The sequence below is a fragment of the Nicotiana attenuata genome, chromosome 11 (assembly GCF_001879085.1).
Source record: "Nicotiana attenuata strain UT chromosome 11, NIATTr2, whole genome shotgun sequence".
Lineage (NCBI taxonomy): Eukaryota > Viridiplantae > Streptophyta > Magnoliopsida > Solanales > Solanaceae > Nicotiana > Nicotiana attenuata.
In genome coordinates, this window is record NC_031999.1 from 38,178,549 (window position 1) to 38,198,827 (window position 20,279).

The window sequence follows — 20,279 nt, forward strand, 5'->3', positions numbered from 1 at the left end:
CGACCGCATTACAATACCCGTGCTTTTCTTTGATTTGAATCTCCAGAGGGTCAATATGGGCATTGCCCGGGTAAGGCAGTATTGAAGCTAGAGTGGCGAGTGTATCGGCTAGTTCAGTGTGACACCGAGGGATATACCTGAACTCTACCGACTTGAAGCGATTGGTGAGATCTTCCACATGCTGTCGATAGGGAACGAGCTTAACATCTCGAGTCTCCCATTCTCCCTGGGCTTGCCGGATAATCAAATCAGAGTCCCCCATGATTAATAAATCTTTAACATCTTGGTCAATTGCCATATTCATGCCCATGATGCAGGCTTCGTACTCAGCCGTATTGTTTGTGCAGAAGAATTGGAGCCTTGCTGTAGCTGGGTAGTGCTGACCATTGGGTGATATCAAGATTGCCCCAATGCCTACACCCCTTGCATTTACTGCTCCGTCAAAGAACATTTTCCAAGCACGAGTGTCCTCAGAGATGGCTTCTACTGAATTTACCTCCTCATCCGGGAAATAGGTGCTTAATGGTTGGTATTCCTCGTCAACCTGGTTTACAGCCAAATGATCTGCCAACGCCTGGGCCTTCATTGCCGTGCGAGTAACATAGACTATGTCAAATTCAGTGAGCAAGATTTGCCATTTTGCCAGCCTCCCAGTGGGCATCGGTTTCTGGAATATGTATTTCAAAGGATCCAACCTGGTTATTAGATAAGTGGTATGGGTTTGAAGATAATGTCTCAGCTTTTGAGCGACCCACGTCAGAGCGCAGTATGTTCTTTCCAACAAGGTGTATTTGGCCTCGTAGCTGGTGAACTTCTTGCTCAGATAGTAAATTGCCTGCTCTTTTCTCCCAGTTATATCATGTTGCCCAAGAACACAGCCAAAAGTATTTTCTAACACTGTCAGATACAAGAAGAGGGGTCGCCCATGCTCCTGCGGGACCAATACTGGAGGATTTGACAAATATTCCTTGATTTTATCGAAAGCTTCTTGACATTCGGATGTCCATTTGATTGCCGCATCTTTCTTCAACAGTTTGAATATGGGCTCACAGGTGGTAGTCAGTTGAGCGATGAAACGACTGATATAGTTTAACCTGCCCAATAAGCTCATCACGTTCTTCTTAGTTCTTGGAGGAGGTAATTCTCGAATTGCCTTTATCTTTGTGGGATCTAACTCAATACCTCTCCTGCTGACTATGAAACCCAGTAGCTTGCCTGATGGGACTCCGAAAGCACATTTAGCTGGATTCAACTTCAGATCATACTTGCTCAACCGTTCGAAGAACTTTCTCAAATCTCGAACGTGGTCACTCTGAGTTCGTGACTTAATGATTACATCATCCACATACACCTCTATTTCTTGATGTATCATATCGTGGAAAATGGTGGTCATGGCTCTCATATAAGTTGCCCCAGCATTCTTTAGCCCAAATGGCATGACCCGATAACAGTAGGTACCCCAGGGTGTAGTGAAAGTTGTCTTCTCGGCATCTTCTTCATCCATCAACACCTGATGATATCCTGCGTAACAATCCACGAAGGACTGTATTTCATGTTTGGCGCAGTTATCAACAAGGATGTGAATGTTAGGTAACGGGAAGTTGTCTTTGGGACTTGCCCTGTTCAGATCTCGGTAATCCACACACACCCGGGTTTTCCCGTCTTTCTTTGGCACTGGAACCACATTGGCTAACCATGTGGTATATCGGACCACTCGGATTACCCCCGCCTTTAACTGTTTTGTGACTTCTTCTTTGATCTTATCACTGATATCAGTTTTAAACTTCCTTTGCTTTTGCTGCACTGGTGGACAATCGGGGTAAATTGGCAATTGGGCACCACTAGATCCATACTCAGTCCTGGCATGTCGTCATACGACCAAGCAAACACATCTTTAAATTCAAACAGGAGTTGGATTATTGCATCTCGAGTTTGCTCATCTGTGTGAATACTTATTTTGGTTTCCCTTATTTCTTCGGCAGTTCCCAAATTAACCGGTTCGGTGTTATTCAGGTTTAGCTTAGGTTTGTTCTCAAATTGTTCCAATTCTCGATTTATTTCCCTAAAAGCCTCTTCTTCATCATATTCCGGTTCTTGATTCATTATTTCACAATTAGACAGCGTGTTTGAGTCTGGGCATGGAGTCCGCAAGCATGTCATGTTATTTAAAGACGCGTTATTATAACTGAAAAGAAAAGATGAAAAAGGAAAAATAACCAGAATTAGCAAGAAAAGAAAGATGGACGATGAAATATTGATTTCATTTCTTGGAATTGGAAAGATAACAGGGTTTACATTCAGGAATTTAAAGACAAGAAACTAAAAGAAACATCCGAGTTACACCCTGAGATAACTCGGGATGCAGAAAAGGTGGCAGGGCTAGTCTACCGGGACTCCCGCCTAATCGGGAATGGCGTAGCCTTCCAGTTTTGGAGTTTAGCATCTGGTCCCATATAGAGCATCTCAGCGGTGCTAGTTCCTTCCCCTGGCTGAACCATGTTTGTTTCATAAAGCATTTGTCTCATAGCTCCACATATATCTTCGATTTCCTCGGCTTTGAACAACTCATCGTCCCTTTCTTTGCCATACTTGGTCTTGACAAAAGTATCATAGAGATGTGGCAATGGTTGTGGCAGAACCCATCCTTCTTTCTTTCTTTCCTCGGCCCATTTCTCGTCATTTAGGGTAGGGTGGAAGCCTATTCCGAAGAACTTTTCTGCTGTGGGTAGAGTTACCGGCTTAGATATTCCTTGTAAAGCTTTTCCCAACCCTTTTCCTGGCTTGAAACCGTGTCTAATCATTTCTCTGGCCACCATGATTGAAGCATTAGACAGGAAAGGCTGAGGACAAGGATTTCCTTCCTCGTGCTGATCTGCTACCACAATCTCAAAGGCTTGGTAAACAATATGCTCACTTCCTTCCCTTGCCTCCAAACATGGGATAGATGGATCACGATAGATAGATTGCTCGTCTTCTCCGTGGACCACGATTTCCTGACCTTCATACTCGAATTTTACCATTTGGTGGAGAGTGGAGGGCACAGCTCCTGCAGCATGGATCCAAGGCCTCCCCAGAAGGAAGTTGTAAGATGTATCCATGTCCAACACCTGGAAGGTCACCTCGAAGTCTACCGGTCCTATGGTCAATATCATGTCGATTTCACCGATGGTATCCCTCTTAATACCATCAAAAGCCCTTACACAAACATTATTCGGGCGAATCTTTTCTGTCCCGATCTCCATCCTCTGCAATGTGGAGAGTGGGCAGATGTCAACCCCCGATCCTCCATCCACCATGACTCGTTTGACATAGTAACCCTCACACTTGACGGTCAGATGCAAGGCTTTGTTGTGGGCTGCGCCTTCAGGAGGCAAGTCATTCTTACTAAAAGAGAGTTGGTTGATGGCAAAAAACCTTTCTGCCATCCTTTCGAGCTGCTCGACTGAAGTTTCAATTGGCACGTATGCCTCATTCAAAGTTTTCATCAAGATCTTCTGATGTTCGGAGGATTTTGTCACCAATGAGAGCAGGGACACCTGTTCAGGGTACTTTCTTAATTGATCCACTGTCTCATAATCAGGCATCTTCATTTTCTGGAAGAAGGCTTCTGCTTCTTCAGCACTCACTGGCCTCTTGGACGGAAAACGCTTTCGAGCGGCATTGTTCACTTCCTGCACATTCGAATATTTCTCAACAGAGTTCTTCCCTGGAAGTTCCCCCGAAATTTCTTTGCCCTTGTATGTGACCACTGTTTGCTGATAGTTCCATGGCACTGCAGAGGGGTCTGTCATTGGCTTCTGTGGTACGCGTCCAATAACCACTGGCTCACTCAGCCGAGGCGGTTTAATTGTCCCCCGTACCACATAGGCTCCTTTTGGTACATATATTGGTGTTTCCCCTTTTACCTCAGCTCTCCTCGGAATAGTGACAACCAATGGTTTTTCTTGGCGTCCTCGCGGAACATAGAGAATTCCATTCTTAAGAGAGTCCATTTCTACTTTTGTCTCAGGTTTCTTTTCAAGTTCAGTTTTGACAGTTTTATTCTCCTTCTCCCCTTTTCCTTGCTTCGGGAGTAACTTGGGCTTCTTTTCTGCATCGGCAATAGCAACTATGGCTTTCAAAGCCGGATCAAACTCCCTGTCTTCACAAATCATACCGATTACCGGCCCGTTGTTGTGAGCGGGCAACGGGTTATTAGTCACATTCGGGGCTTCTTCATCCCTCAACACTATTTTCCCTTGTTCAATCAAATCTTCCACAGCTTTCTTCAATGTCCAGCAGTTATCAGTACTATGCCCTTCAGCTCCTGAATGGTAGGCACAATGGACCCCTCGTTGATAAGCTGGAGATTCCGGGTTCTGCCTGTTTTGGGGAATAGGCTGCAGCAGATTCATCTGGACGAGTTTCGGGAACAAACTGGAGTAAGGTTCACCAATCGGCATAAAATTTGGTCGTCTGGGTGGTTCCCGAGGGCGGAAGTTATTTTGCGGTGGTCGGGGATTATATTGGTTCTGGTGAGGAAGTTGATTTCTTTGGAATGGAGGTGGATTTCGGTTAGCTTGTGGTTGCGGTCGGCCGAAGGGTTGAGCATTCATGACCGCATAAGGTGTAGGAGCATAAGCCATATCAGTATGAGGATAGTAGTGTTGAGGGGTTCTTTCAGAGAACACCGGTCTAGGAGCCCGGTATCTTCTTCCTCCCGATGCTGCCATCACTGTTTCTTCTTTCTTTTTGCCTTTGGCCATTCCTCCAGACCCGCCTTGGATGGCTTGGGAGGTTGCTCTTATGGCTGACTGGCTCAAAATTCTACCCGTTTTTAGCCCATTCTCTACCATCTCTCCGATTTTTATTGCCTCTGCGAAAGGTTTGCCCATGGCGGACATCATATTCTGAAAATAGTCTGCTTCCTGGGCTTGGAGAAAAACAGTGACCATCTCTACCTCATCCATCGGAGGCTTCACTCTTGACGCCTGTTCACGCCACTTAATTGCATATTCACGGAAACTTTTTGAAGGCTTTTTCTTAAGATTTGCCAAAGAGTTCCTATCTGGCGCGATGTCTATGTTGTACTGAAATTGTCAAACAAAGTCTCGGGCCAGATCATCCCAAATATGCCAACGCGAGACATCTTGGTCCATATACCATTCTGAAGCGATACCAATCAAGCTTTCCCCAAAATATGCCATCAACAACTCTTCTTTGCCACCGGCTCCCCGTAACTGATTGCAATACTTCTTCAGGTGAGCAATGGGGTCACCGTGTCTGTCATACTTCTCAAATTTTGGTGTTTTGAACACTGACGGCAAGTGTACATGAGGGAACATACATAGGTCTGTATAGGAGACACTCTTTTGCCCGCTCAATCCTTGCATGTTTTTCAAACTCTGCTCGAGGCTTCTCATTCTCTTCGCCATCTCATCCTGCTCTGGGTCTTTGGGGGTTTTGTCCTTCCCTAGTGTAAGCTCGTATGGTGGCGGCTGAGAGTAGTTATATGTGGGATATTGAGGGGGATCCACCGGGAAGACAGGGTTTTGGAAGGTGAACGCTGAGGGATCAAAGGCAGGCCTTGGCAGTGAAGGTTGTGTTGTAGCAGGGCACAGTGGAGCGGTGAAGATGTTAGGAGCTGCTCCTGCTGGGAACACTTGGGGGCGGACCTCAGAAGGTGTTCCAACGAAGTGAGCGGTCATGGTAGGCTGTCCCAAAGGGGTATGAGGATGGCTGATAGGGACAGTAGTAGCACCTCCAGCTCTAGGGAATAACTCTGGGAATCCGGGAATGGTGCTTGGAGGTTCCTTTCCATTGTTCCAAGCATCCCACATTTCCATCAATCGCAGGCGCAAGATCCGATTTTCTTCAGCTGTAAAAGATTCAGAGGCCGGGACGCCCGAGATGGGGCTGTCTTCAGAGATGGGGACTGCGGGCAAAGTCATTTCTGTAGACATTTCCACACTTCCTTTCGATCTGGTAAAGTATTGATGCGATGCCAGCTTACCACAACCAACCACCGTTTCTAAAGGCTAAGCTGGAGTTGACAGCAACACACGGTTAGTTTGAGACAAGTAACAGATAGGTAATCGCACATTGGGGTGTGATGCACCTATACAGTTAAACGGATGTCTACATGTTTGCACTGGTTGCATGCGTCATCCCGGCTTTTCTTGTTCTATTTTCTCTTCTCTTGACTTCTACTCTTTGTTTTCCTTGCTTTTATTTCTCTTTCTATTTTTTTCTCTTATTTTCTTTTCCCCTCTCTTTTTCTTCATTTTCTGCTTTTCTTTTTTCTTTTGCCATGGTTTTTCTCTCGATTCCTTATTGCGTTCCTTTCTCTCTTGTTTTTTTCTTTTCCTTCCTCTCTTTTTAGGGGTACGGTCGAATCCTATGGAGATTGCCTACGTATCATGACCCCGCATGAATCAGACCAAGCGTAGTTCTTGCAAACAAATGCAAACATAAGTACAAGAAATAAAGAAACAATTTTTGGGAATTTTCAAATTTCATTAACAACAACTGCAGTTACAAAGCTACTAGACTATTTGTTTTTCTTTTCTCGGAAATAGAAAGTACAAAAAACCAGACTACAGACTCGATTTTTAAGAATACATCAAAGCTTCAAATCCTGGGGCCCGCGGAGCATCACTCGGCATTGTCGCGGGCCTGCGTGCAAGACCCTTTTGCAACTGATCTAGATCGTTCATGACCTGGCGAACAAATATCATTACGGAGGCAAAGAACGTGGTACGTCCCATCCGCTCACCGGCCTGACACTTCATGACAATGTAGTTGGCAATGTTTCTGACTCTCTCCCTGATTTGACCTTTCTCTTGGAGTAGCCGGCTTATCTGTTGAGTACGAGCCTCTAGCACCTGAGAATCCTGGAAGTGAAGATCCTGTAATAATTTTATTTCCTTTTCCATATCGGCGATTAACCCATAGCATTGTTCCCTTTCGGCCTGTAACTCTTTCTCCCGACGAGCTGCCTTTTCTTCAAGAGTATTCATTTTTCTCTTCATGTTAGCAATGGTTCCTTCATAGTTCTTCTTCATTTGTTGTACAAACTGGGCCCTTTCCTCGGTCTTCTTTGCCCATTGTGCCCGAAGCCTTGCCATATTCCCTTCGGATTTTTCCAATTCTTCCTGACAGTCCAGGACTTGTTTCTTCAACCCTCTTATCAATCTCTCGTCGGATAGACTTCTTTCTCGATTCCTGGCATCTAATTTCATTTGTTGAATTTGGGCCTTGAGAGCTTCATTCTCCTGGGCCAGTTGCTTTTTATCACCTTCATCAGCTGCGGCTTGCAAGCTGTTTTCAAACCGAAGCTCCTGAACCTGTTTTTCCAATGCTCCTATTCGGGCCCTATACTCTTTTTCCTTAGCTAACCAATCCCACTGCACCTGAGCCTCGCTAGTTAATTGTTGCACATGTGGCCTTTTGGCGGGTCTCTCGGGGATTTGAAATCTTTTACCAAACCAAACCAAGTATTTGGGATCTACCTCACCTCTGGCTCGGTCCTGTACTATAATTTTAGGCTCAAGGTACCTACATTCATTCCATATCTTTCGGATTCGGCCTTCAGGGAATGCAGCTTTTGGTCCTAACTCAATGACTTGCCCACTCAGGTCTTCATCGTTGTGCACCGTCTGAAATCTTCCGAATTGTCGCAAAACTCGGTAAGGAGCATAGGGCTGAATGCTTCGAATACCCATCAAAAGAATATAAGAGACCTCTGCTGATGTGTATACAGCTTCAGTAGCAGGAAGCTATCCATAAGCCCATTCAACTTTATCTGCAGTGAGGGATCTTAAACACGACGACCAGGCCTTAGTACCCTCAGGGAACTCAATACCTGTAACCCGGGTCTCGAATTCTGCAATACAACTCAACTCGGTGAAACCGTAATTCATGTAACCTGTGCGGTGACAGAGGTGTTCCTGTATCCACAATTGCAAGAGCAAATTGCAACCTTGAAAGAATTTCTCCCCTTCTCGACATTTGGTCAGAGCTCGGTACATTTCTGCTACAATCAGGGGAACCACTGTGCTAGTAGGTTTCTTCATGGCAACATCTAGCATCCCCACTAGGCCAAGGTCTATGTGACCATCTTTCCTAGGACAAATTACCACTCCCAAAAAGGCCATCATGAAGGCTAATCCCCGTCGGGCTTCCCATTTGTCTTTATTTCCAGCATGTGTTAATCCTGTATTGGGTTCCTCAAAACCTTTGGGGTTACCATACCGGTGATATAAGAAATGCAGTGTACAACACCCTTCCGCCAAATGCGGGTCTTGAATATCCCGACTGATGTTCAACAAATCCAAGAACCTATGAAGAGTTACCGGTCGTGGGGCCAATGGGTATCTACCGCGGAGGTTCCCGTTGAGACCGGCGTATCCGGCAATTTCTTCCAATGTAGGTGTGAGTTCAAAATCTGAAAACCGGAATACATTACGGGTCGGGTCCCAAAATGGTATCAGTGCCTCAATGACGTCCTTCCTTGGTTTGATTTTCAATAAATCTACGAGACCGCCCAAGCTTTTAACCACAGTATCTCTGCTTCCTTTTCCCAAGTCATGCCACCACATATGGAGTTTCAAAGGGATCTCGCTCAGGACTGAGAAGGTTTCGATGTTACTTGAATTCATCCTACACATTTATTTAGGGGAATTTAATGATTTATTTTGAAAAATGGCTATTTGTGCGAAAATTCTTTATTTAGAAAACAAGGACTTGGATTTGCAAATACGGCCTTTCAGCACTTCTGGGAGGAAGATTTTAAGGTTGTGCCCGCAAACCATTTAAAAATGACTCAAGGTGGCTATTCTTACAAAAGCGGCCTTCCGGCGTCCTTTTGGGGACATTCGGCTTATTTTAGACAGGAATGGCATCACCCGATTTATTTATGACACAAAATTAAAATTTGGCATTTTTGGCTATTTTTGAAAAAGGAGGTTGGACCCGATGAGGGTTGCCTACGTATCTCATATCCGGTGAGAATCAAACCGGCGTAGTTCGGGCAAATTTGCCAAAATCAAAACTATTTTCTTTTTATTTTTTCAAATATTTTTCTTTTCTATTTTTCAAAAATCCGGCAGCATTTCGGTACTATTTGAGCATTTGGTTTTTCAAAGCAAATGGTCACCTCACTTAGCCCTAACACTGCTTATTTTCTCAATTTTCACTCATTTAGACAAGCCGGTCAACATGCAAAGCCGAGCAAATAAATGCGCAAGTAGCACGTAAGATGCATCAGGATGGTCAATTCATTTCAGGTCACCTGTCCTAGACGGACCCAACCCCTGTGTTGAGTCCCCTAAGTCAAATTCACATGATGCAAACAAGCGTCCTACTAGGGATCCGGCGTGAGTTTTTGTTCTTCTAGGTTTGAATCCTAGGTTTATTGGTCTAGACCTGGCTTACCCGAGCGGACAACTCGAGCCGAGGGGGAGGCAGCGTACCGGGGATACAGAAGTTCCGCCGGCTTTGCAACTTATCCAAACCTCGTTCTAAATGGGAAAAGACTCTAAACAGAAGAGAAGCTACACGAAGTGCACCCTTCTCCATGAGGAAGGGATTCACGACAGTTTATATATACAATTTCAACAAATATCAAAGCGGTAAAACATTTAGCACATATAGCATGGAACATGTAAAAATCAGATAAAGCCAAATATAACAATTGTACTAAGCTCAAATTCTTGAACCCTGAATCGAAATTCTGGGTTCGTATCCCCAGCAGAGTCGCCAGAGCTGTCACACCTCCTTTTTACACACCTACCCCGAAGGATAATGTATAAGGGAGTTTTTCCATTTAAAGTGACATTATTCGAAATGGGATCATTTATTTAATTTTAGAGTCGCCACTTGGGAGAGGATTGGCTTTTGGTGTCCCAAGTCACCGATTTAATTTAAATCCCAAATCGAGGAAAATTCGACTTCCCAATTGGAGTCTGCGAACCAGAAATTCTGAATAAGGAATTCTGTTGACCCGAGGGAAGGTGTTAGGCACCCCCGGATCCCGTGGTTCTAGCACGGTCGCTTAAGTTATTATAATTGGCTAACAATCTGATTTTTATACATATTCCTATAGTGCAATTTTTTAAGATTATTTACCACTTTTAGTTATTTTTACGAAAGTGAACGCCGTTTAAGAGCGTGTTTTTAGATCACGTCACATGACATGCACCCGGATCCTCGACACCTCTTATTCAACGTTTTGGGATTTGGATTTGAGTTGCATGAAATGCACACCCGTATTTAAGAAGATAAAATTACTAAAAGCGCGCCTAAAGTGGCTAGCGTATTATTAACTTTGCGGGAAGCCATGAGAATTCGCTAAATAGCATATCCCGAATTTCTAAAATATTTTAACAAAGCATTTAATGAGGGCCCCGCAATTTATGCACTTTTGTTTGGCGAGGCTCATCTCACTTTTATTACTTAAAGGTCGACTTAAAGCAAACTAAGATTTTCTATTTAATTTGTCTCTAAAAGGGCTTAATTAATTTACATTTATAAATTCGGCCTCGAGTTCAAGTCCGAATTCAAACAAAAGGGAAGACCCTCTTAATTTGAACCCGCTACCTAACCCAAAACCTAAATTCACATTGCAAATTAATCCCCTATATTCCTAATGTAGCTTTAAAAGGTTTTGACTTATAACAATTTTATGGGCCTTAAAGGTTTGGCCCAGCTCTGATGTATGAGGCTGGCCAGGCGTGGACCTGGTGCCATACAAATTTGGCCCGTTGTTGCACAAACGGCATGAGCCTTATAGAAACAAGCTGAAGGGATTTTGGGCCAGTAGCCCAATTAAATTCAGATAGATTGATGAGACTACTTGGGCTTCCAAGGAGCCCAAACTTACCGTGAGTCCAGGCTCAAAGCCTACTCCACAAAGCTATGTGGTTGCAAACTATATGGACTCTTGGTTACTTATTCTTTCACAGGTTAACCCAAATTTATCAATCTAAAAAACATAATTGCAAGGATTGGATCAATTCTAATTATCCAAATAACAGAATATCTATTTATCCATTCCTGATCTGACCTATTACACAAATGAATCGACTGAATTAGGTTAAGGACTAATGACGGGAATGAAAACGGATATATACACACTATTTACTGCTTTATAAACGAAAATCTGAAACCAATTCCTTATGCTACTTGCACTATTGAAAGCTAAACAATTACCAGATACAACTATACTAAGTCATTGAATACTCAACAATCCTACATGATTCAACAACCACATAATAATCCAAATTCATGTCAACAGTCCTATTTAAACAGTCTATTCAATTACAAATAGCTTTAGTCTAAACAAATTGTACTAGTATTAAGACTAATAGCAGCTGTGAAGATAGATTTCAATAGAACATTTGTATTCTTTCATCAAAAGACTTCAAAGTCATGCATACATAACAATGGTTGTTTCCAGAACTTCTATGGGGAAGAAATGTACCTGAATATCAAATCACAACAAGAAGAAATAGGGGTCAGCAGCAGCAATAGCAGAAGTCAGCACCAGCAAAACCAAGTTCAAACAGAGAAATGATCTGCAGCAACCCAAAACCAATTTCAATCGAGCAATAACCTCAACAGACTTCAAGACAAACTTTAAAACCCAAATTCAGTCCATTTTTATCCCAGATGAATTAGAAATTGCTTCAGAAATTCAAAACCTTGAGAACTACAGAAAGAAATCTAAGGGAACAGTAATTTTTATGAAATTTCAGCCGTCTTTTGGTTTTTTCTCTCTTCCTCCCCCTTGCATCTCAAGTAACAATGCCTTTATAGGTAAGTTACTAGGGCAGCCTTAAGGGTTCAGTTATTTCATTTTTAGTCCTTCTCCAATTTTCCTTTTTGCTACTTAATCCCTCATTTTCTAACTTGCTAGCCAAGTCCAATCTGAAATTTACTAGCAGACCCCTACTAGAAACTTCTGAAAACTGTTACCAAAAAGATTCCCTAGGTGTGTTTCCCCAATTACCCTCTTAAGACCCCTATATTTACACTGAAGACCGACCTGGGTCAAGTGGGTACGGGCTATTGGATCCTAAATGGGCTCAATGTCTCAAAAGACACGGCCTCAAATTCAGGCCAAGCAGGATTCCCTGAGAATGAGGTCTGTATTGACCTCAAATCCCAAATGGCAAAGTAAAACTAAAACAAATTCAGAAAACTAAAATGAACCAAACAAATTGACTAATTAAACGATCACCAACAAATCAAGAACTAAACGAGCTATCAAAATAAGCCTAATCAAATTAAACTAAGTTACCAAAATAAGAGGTGAAATCAAGGATTTAAACATGCCATTAACAAAACTAAATAAACCTAGAAAATCAGATAACAAACTTTAAAGGGAAAATGAGCACTAAGAAAAGAGGTCCTGGGTTCAGAACCTTGACCTAATCTCGATTGAAATGATCTTGACCAAAGAAGGCAGAAGAACGAAAGTGAAACACAAATGAAACGAAAGAAAGAAAAAAAAATGAAAGGGACTCACCAGCTAGGCTCGAAATCGAAACTGGTACTTTGATTCGACCCAAAACCATGTCAAACGTTTGTTCTTGGTGAAAAAAAAACGGGTATCATTCTTTTGTGTCAAAACAAGCTTGAACAAACGAGGAAATGCAGAAGAATGACCTTGTATGCATAGGTCCAATTTTTGGACTCCTAAGGCTCGAGTCTCAGATTTAATATTTGAAGAGTTCTGGACATATTCGAGGGTTATTAGCTATAGATTTGGGAAGAGGGGGTTTGGGTAGCGTTTGGGTGTTAATTTGGGTGGTGTTTGGGTGGTGGCCGCACCGTGGGCGGCGGAGGTGGCGGCTAGGGTTTTGGAGATTCGAAGGGTTCCAGTGGGAGTCGAGGGAAAATAATGGAAGATTCATGATGAGGGGGAGATGAGGGTGTTGTGGTGTAAATTTGGTTAGGATTGGACGCCGGGCACCGCCGTAGGCGATTTCCGGCGGTGGCAGACGGCGGCTCAGGGCGGAGGGAGACGGTCTCTAGGGTTTTACGGAGAAGAGAGATGAGGGGGGTGTCGTTTGGACATTTAAATATTAAAAGACCCAAGCTTCAGGACCGTCCGATCAAGAAACCTCGACGGTCCTGATCTAACACCAATGAAACGGCGTCATTTTATTACAATAAAGCTGGACCGGATACTTTGGGTTGGGTTTGGACGGGTTTCAGATGTGTAAAGGTTTGGGCTTAGGGTGAATTTGGCCCAAATTCGGGTCTTTTATTAAGGAAACCCTTTTTCTTTTCATTTTCTTTTCTTTTCTTTTCAAATTAAAATAAAAATCTAAATTAACTCTAAAAACTAAATTAACCTACCCAACTATATTAAGCTCTAATTAATAACCAACACAAATTAATTAAATACCAATCTAAATGAAAACTGAACAAAATTCAAAGCTAAAATTAAACAAAGCAAATAAATCAATTTTTTGTGATTTTGTATTTTTTGTAAAACCCTAATTACTAATTAATCTAAAATATATAAAATTAAATCCTAAATGCGTATTTTTGTATTTTTTTATGAATTTATGTTAAATTAAAAATGCACACAGTAAAATGAAAATAAACACGAAAATTATGCAATTAATTCCTACAAATTAAACAATTAAAAGAAAAATCCTAAATCTAAGAAATCTGTAGGAGTCATTCGTGCGAGGCAAAAATCACATGCTCACACTTCCAAACGGATATATAGTAAAAGTAACACAAATTGGAAGTCTGACATTGTCTCCTAAGATCATTTTGTAAAAAGTCATGTATATACCTTCCTTCAAATATAACCTCATATCAATTCATTCATTAACCAGCTCAACTCCTCATAGTATACTTGCCTTTACTGACAACATTTGTCTTCTGCAGGCCCCTTCAATGAAGAGGCCTCTAAAAATTGGTAAAATCAGTGATGGACTCTATCACTCTGCCTAAGGTGTCTCAGGAACAACCATTCAAAATCAATTGTAAATAGTTCAATTGCTAGTTCTGTTTTGTTTCACTTGTTGCACACACAACTCACACTCTTTCATCATTCCACTGTAAATAGCTTATTGTCTAGGGATAATTGCACATCTCATTCAGTTGTAAATACATGTTTCCCAAATAATAAGGTGCAACTCCCCATTGTGAATAGTATCAATTCTCCCATTTCTTCAAGTAATGATATAAATGTGTTGTGGCATAACAGACTGGGTCATGTGCCCTTTGTCAAGATGAAGGAAATATCCAGTATTCCAGAATCTTTCTCACCAAAACAACCATTTACCTGCTCTGTCTGCCCAATGGCAAGACTGGGGAGATTACCATTTCCAGAAAAATCCACTAATTCTACCAAGATCTTTCAACTTCTTCATGTTGATCTATGGGGTCCTTACCACATGCCAACTTATGACAACTTTAGATATTTCATCACCATTGTGGATGATTATAGTAGGTCCACCTGGACTCACCTATTAACCAGCAAAAGCAATGTTCTGCATGTCATCAAAAACTATGTGTCAATGATTGAAAACCAATTCAATACCACTATCCAATCTATAAGGCCAGACAATGTTCTATAGTTTAACAATATAGAAGCAAATCAGTTCTTCCTTTCTAAAGGGATTATCCACCAAAAGACATGCCCTTATACACCACAACAAAATGACAAGTGCAAAGAAAGCATAGATACTTATTGGAAACAACCAGAGCCCTCTTATTTAAGTCAATATTACCTCTAAGATATTGGGGTGAATGCCCTATGTGCAACCTATATAATAAATAGACTGCCCTTTTCTCACTTCAAGGGCAAGTCACCATATGAAGTACTACATAACAAAAAACCTACCTACTCTCACATAAAGAGTTTTGGGTGCTTGTGCTATCCTACAGTACCCAAGATCTATAGGGATAAATTTGAACCTAGAAACACACCACATGTTTTTGTTGGATTTCCCTTTGGGGTAAAGGGGTACAAAGTGCTCAGTTTGGCTACTAAGAAAACACATGTATCTAGAGATGTAATTTTCAATGAAAATATCTTTCCTTTAAGTATGTCTAAGGATACTGCCTCATTTCCCTATGTCCTTAAATCCATTCCTTTTATTGATCATGTGTCTAGTGACAATGAGCAAAGTCAAACTAGAGAGTCAAATGATCAAGGGATTTCAAATGTCACACATCCAGATTTGTCATCTGATCCTTCATCCCTTTCCCCCAATAATATAGATTCACTTGATTCACATACTCTAGAAGACCCACAAAATGACTCACTAGTAAGATCTGTAAGGAATACCTCACCTGAACATGTCTTGGAACCAAGGCAATCTCATAGAACACACAAAGTTCTCACGTCCTTGAAGGATTATGTTCACATATTACCCCAGCTGAAACCAAACACCAATGCATCTCTTTCTGTCAATGCCTTATCCTCTCCCCACATTCACATATCTGCTGAGAATCTAAATCAGGATAGTCAGTGCTCTGTGAGAAGCACTAGCAGTGACAAAGAGCCTAACTCATATGAGAAAGCAGACAGCTATACCTCCTGCCTGGCAAGCAGCAATGACACAAGAGTTTGAGGCATTGCATGCCAACAACACCAGGGAGCTAGTACTATTACTAGTTAGGAAACAAGCCATCGGGTGTAAGTGGGTGTATAAAGCGAAGCATAAGGCATATGGCAATATAGACAAGTCGAAGGCCAGGTTAGTGGCAAACGGGTATACCCAGCAAGCTGAAATTGATTACACAGAAACATTCAGTCCTGTGGTGAAAATTACAACAGTACGAGCTCTCATAACTACAACAGTCAAGAAAGGGTGGGATATATTCTAGTTAGATGTGAATAATGCCTTTCTTCATGGGGACCTCCATGAAGAGGTGTATATGGAACTGCCACAAGGTTTGGTAGTAGACAGTGGACATCAGGTATGCAAACTCAAGAAGTCCTTGTATGGCCTCAAACAAGCTAGCAGACAGTGGTATGTAAAATTGGGTGAAGCATTGTGTTGTAAGGGATATACCCACTGTACGTAAGATTATTCACTTTTCTACAAGAAGACAACTGAATCAACAATATATGTGATAGTGTATGCAGATGATGTGATACTGACAGAAACAAACAAAGAGGAGATAGAGGAACTGAAGGCATTCCTACATGAAAGTTTCAAAATTAAAGACTTGGGTAAACTCCATTATTTTCTGGGCCTTGAAATATTCTATAAAGCTGATGGAGTTGTAATTTCACAAAGAAAGTTTGTGCTTGATCTCCTGAAAGAGTACAACTGCATGGATTATAGTAGCCTTGCCTCACAACTTGATCCAGCAGTGAACTTGAAAGCTAAAGAGGGGACTGCATTAACTGATCCCACCTATTACAGAAAATTGATTAGAAAATTAAATTTTCTCACCAGCACAAGGATAGACATAGCCTATAGTGTATAACATGTTAGCCAATTCATGCAAGATCCAAGAGAACCCCACCTGAAAGAAGCGTTTCACCTGCTAAGATACTTGAAGGGTGACCCCTCCATGGGAATATTCATGTCACATGATCCAAACAGTAATATTAGAGCCTATTGTGATTTTGATTGGGCTGCTTGCCCATACTTAAGGAAGTCAGTAAGTGGTTACTTAATTCTATTAGGGAACAATCCTATATGCTGGAAATCTAAGAAGCAAGAGACCATTTAACTGTCTTCAGCAGAGGCAGAGTACAGGGCACTCAGAAAAGTAGTAGGAGAATTGGTGTGGCTGTGCAGATTACTTGAAGAGGTCATTGTGCCATTTGGTAAACCAGTAGAGGTCTTTTGTGATAGCTAATCAGCTCTACATATAGCAAAAAATCATGTGTTTCATGAGCGGACAAAATACATAGAAGTGGATTATCACTTTGTCAGAAGCAAGCTACAAGAGGGACTAATCTCACTTCATCATGTATCAATAGACAATCAGTTGGCTGATGTCCTTACTAAGGTTCTAACAGGAGTGAAGCACTCAGCGATCTTGAGCAAGTTGGCAGTGTATACAACACATCCAACTTGAGGGGGGGGGGGGGTGTTAAGATTTGTATAATTATATTATTATATGATAGTTAGTTGTAAAGTTAGTGAAGTTAGTTAATTGTAATTGAGTATGATAGTTAGTTGTATAGTTAGTGAAGTTAGTTAATTGTAATTGAGTAGAGTTAGTTAGTGGCCAGCTCAGCATTAGCTGTGTCCACACATGTATATACTCAGTACGGTAATGAGAAAGAAAGTGAGCTTTCCACTTTTCAATTCTTGTTTCATCTCTCACAAACTCTCTCGCGTATAGAATTCTCTAGAAGGACTCCATTGGAGCTCCAGATCGAGCTTCAAGCTCGTCTTCAAGGTCAGATTTAACAGAATAAATATTCAATGAAGAGTGATTATATTTTAAGACATAAATAAGGGTAGAATATTTCAATCCTTTTCCTAATTAATATTTCTTAAGGGACGTGTAAAAGAGAAACACAACACATAATATGAGACTGAGGGAGTAATATTTAGGCCTGTTTGGCCATAAATATTTTTTAATTTTTTTTCCGAATCAATGTTTGGCCATGAAAATTTTAAATTTCACTTGAAGTTGAATTTCAGAATTTTTTGGAAATTAAAAAAACTGATTTTTAAATTTTCACTTCAAATCACTCATAAATTCAAAAACAGCTCCAAATTGCATTCATGTCCAAATACAACTCTAATTTTAAAATATCATTTTCACTTGAATTTTTTCCCCACTTTTTTCCAGAATTTCACAATTCTTATGTCCAAACGCCACTTAATCCCCAATGTCCTAATTTGGGCATCATAGCAGTGGAATATTTTAAATATGAGTAGGTTCTTCTTATATTGTTTGTGGAGTTTTATTCCTGAACAACTTCTTTATTTCCATAATGACAAGAAGAAAACCACAAAAATCACCTTAGCCAAAAAGAAGGTTCGTTAAATGTTTTCAGTCAGCCGTCCCTTTCAAAGCAGAGGTCCATTTTGCTTAGCTGTCTCTCTAACCATCACCGTCTACATTTTTTTTTTTTGGTATGAAATAATATTCGGATCAACTTATATGCACTTTTAAGTATTTTATCCGGTATAATTTATCTTTTTTACTAGTATAAATAACGGATAATTTTGCCCGTTAAAACTTAGATCGATTGAAAGAAGTCATGAACACCACCCTCTACATATACCTATAGGATTTAGCTTATACTTCTTCCGTTTCAAATTATTTGTCGTGTTTTTTTTACATGCCTTTTAAAAAATATTAACTAAGAGAGATTTTAGACTATTTAACCCTTATTTATGTCTTAAGAATAATCTATCTTCATTAAATATGTACTCTATTTATGTGTTATCTCCTTTTTCAAGAGCAATTACTATATGGTTAAATGAAAAAAATATAATTTATTTTATCTTAAAATTCTAAAATGATAATTAGTTTGAGATACTTATTTTTAAAAATCTCGATAAATAATTTGAGACAGAGGGAGTATATAAACATGGCCAATTTTTTTACAATTTCAACGTATTTAACTTGTTCTAATGGTTATTCCATATGTTTTACTTTTAAAGTCATTAATAATCCCTCACTTTTTATTATGGTTGTCTGTATTTATATTTAAGCTAATTCGAAGTGAAAATTATTTTGTACCGTCAATATATTAAGAGATAACCTCATACCTGCATTATATATAATCCAAAGGTTATCTAGTTGTATGCATATACAAAATAGACGGTTGTGTATAGATCAAGGAGAAGACAAGGCATGCGCACATTAGTTATTGGTATTATATTTTTGGATCATAAAAGAAAATGTTACTAAAGTAGGCACTGTGCACCACACACACACACAGTCACACACTACCCCTCCCCCCTCCCCCCCCCTCCTGCTTCTTGTCGGATAATATACTTTGGCTAACAAAACGAAACGAATCTCTTGCCTTTTTAGCAACCCCAAAACCTTTTTTCTTTTTAGATTATTATAAACTCTTTAACTCATTAATGAACACAATTTCTTAAGTAATAAAAAAATAAAGAATCACCAACAAGGATTATGACAGGGTAAATAAGTTCTTCCACTCTTAATTAAAGATTTCAGATTCGAGTTTACAAATAGAAAAAATTATAGTAAGAGGCGTTTTTTTTTTAATGGGTCTTATACTATATAGTTTTGAATTAGTCGGACTCCAATATAAATATTTGAAACCTAATGAAAAGAAAAAGAAACTGGAAAAGAAAATGGAAAAATAACAATTACTAATGTGTAAAACTTGTGAATTCTTCGTATTTCAGTGCCAGCTGTGTTTCTAATTCTATGGCTGTAAAGTACTCCGGGTCTTTTTAGCAATCGTATACTTTCACAGTATTTATCACTATTACCCCTGTACTTTATACTTCTGTAGTTTCTACTACCTACATTTTTGTGTTTTTTTATGAAAAGGTGCAACCAAGTTTTGCTTTGCACTAGTTAACTCGACCTTCATCTCTCTGCAATCATTGTGTTTTATGACATTTTAAAAACCATAATGCTTAGGGAAAAAGTTCAATAGACACAATAGATGCATAATGCGTAGTTCAAAAGCTAATAATGATAAATTGCTTTGCTTAAATTCATTAGTGTATTGTGGGACATCTTAATTTCGTGAACCTTAACTGCACTAATCATAATTAGCCCTATATATATGAAAAAAGGAGGTTAAAAAACGTGACTTACTTTTTACATTGATTTTACATTTCATCTTTTGGACTTTCACAATAAGCATGACTACTTTTTCAATAACAATTCTTGAATACAGTTTGAGTAATGTATGCTAATTTGTTTGTACCTCAATTATTCTATCAATTACCTATTAATTTATATCAATATATATGTGGAATAGTTTTATCCACGAAGTCTTACAGAAATGAAAATAAATCATCTAATATATTTGTTTGAACTTACTTTAACTCTAGTCTTTCATGGTTTTCAGCATATCATTGGCCACAAGGGCAAAATCCTTATTTAAAAAAAAAAGAGTGTGAATGAATATAAACTATCCTCTCTGTCTCAATTTATATGACACACTGTTCTTTTTAGTCTATAAAAAAAGAATGATGTATTTATCATTTTATCTTTACTGACATAATTTATAGCCATACAAATATATATAACTTGTTTTAGATCATAAGTTACAAAAATATCTTTTCTTTCTTTCGTAAGTTTTGTGTTCGTTCATATAATCTATACCAATAGGACTAAATATGATAATATGGGAAAAT

General features: G+C 40.0%; 1 protein-coding gene across 1 annotated transcript; it reads left to right on the forward strand.

Moving 5' to 3' along the window:
• On the forward strand, positions 15,889–16,446 carry LOC109234821 (uncharacterized mitochondrial protein AtMg00810-like). The gene is made up of 2 exons (XM_019400871.1): positions 15,889–15,930; positions 16,063–16,446. The coding sequence occupies exons 1-2, from the start codon at positions 15,889–15,891 to the stop codon at positions 16,444–16,446; spliced, it is 426 nt and encodes a 141-aa protein (XP_019256416.1).

Coding starts and splice junctions, on each gene's coding strand:
- LOC109234821 (XM_019400871.1), top strand. CDS start 15,889: ATGGAACTGCCACAAGGTTTGGTAGTAGACAGTGGACATCAG. Junction 15,931..16,062: donor TAGTAGACAGTGGACATCAG/GTATGCAAACTC, acceptor TTCTACAAGAAG/ACAACTGAATCAACAATATA.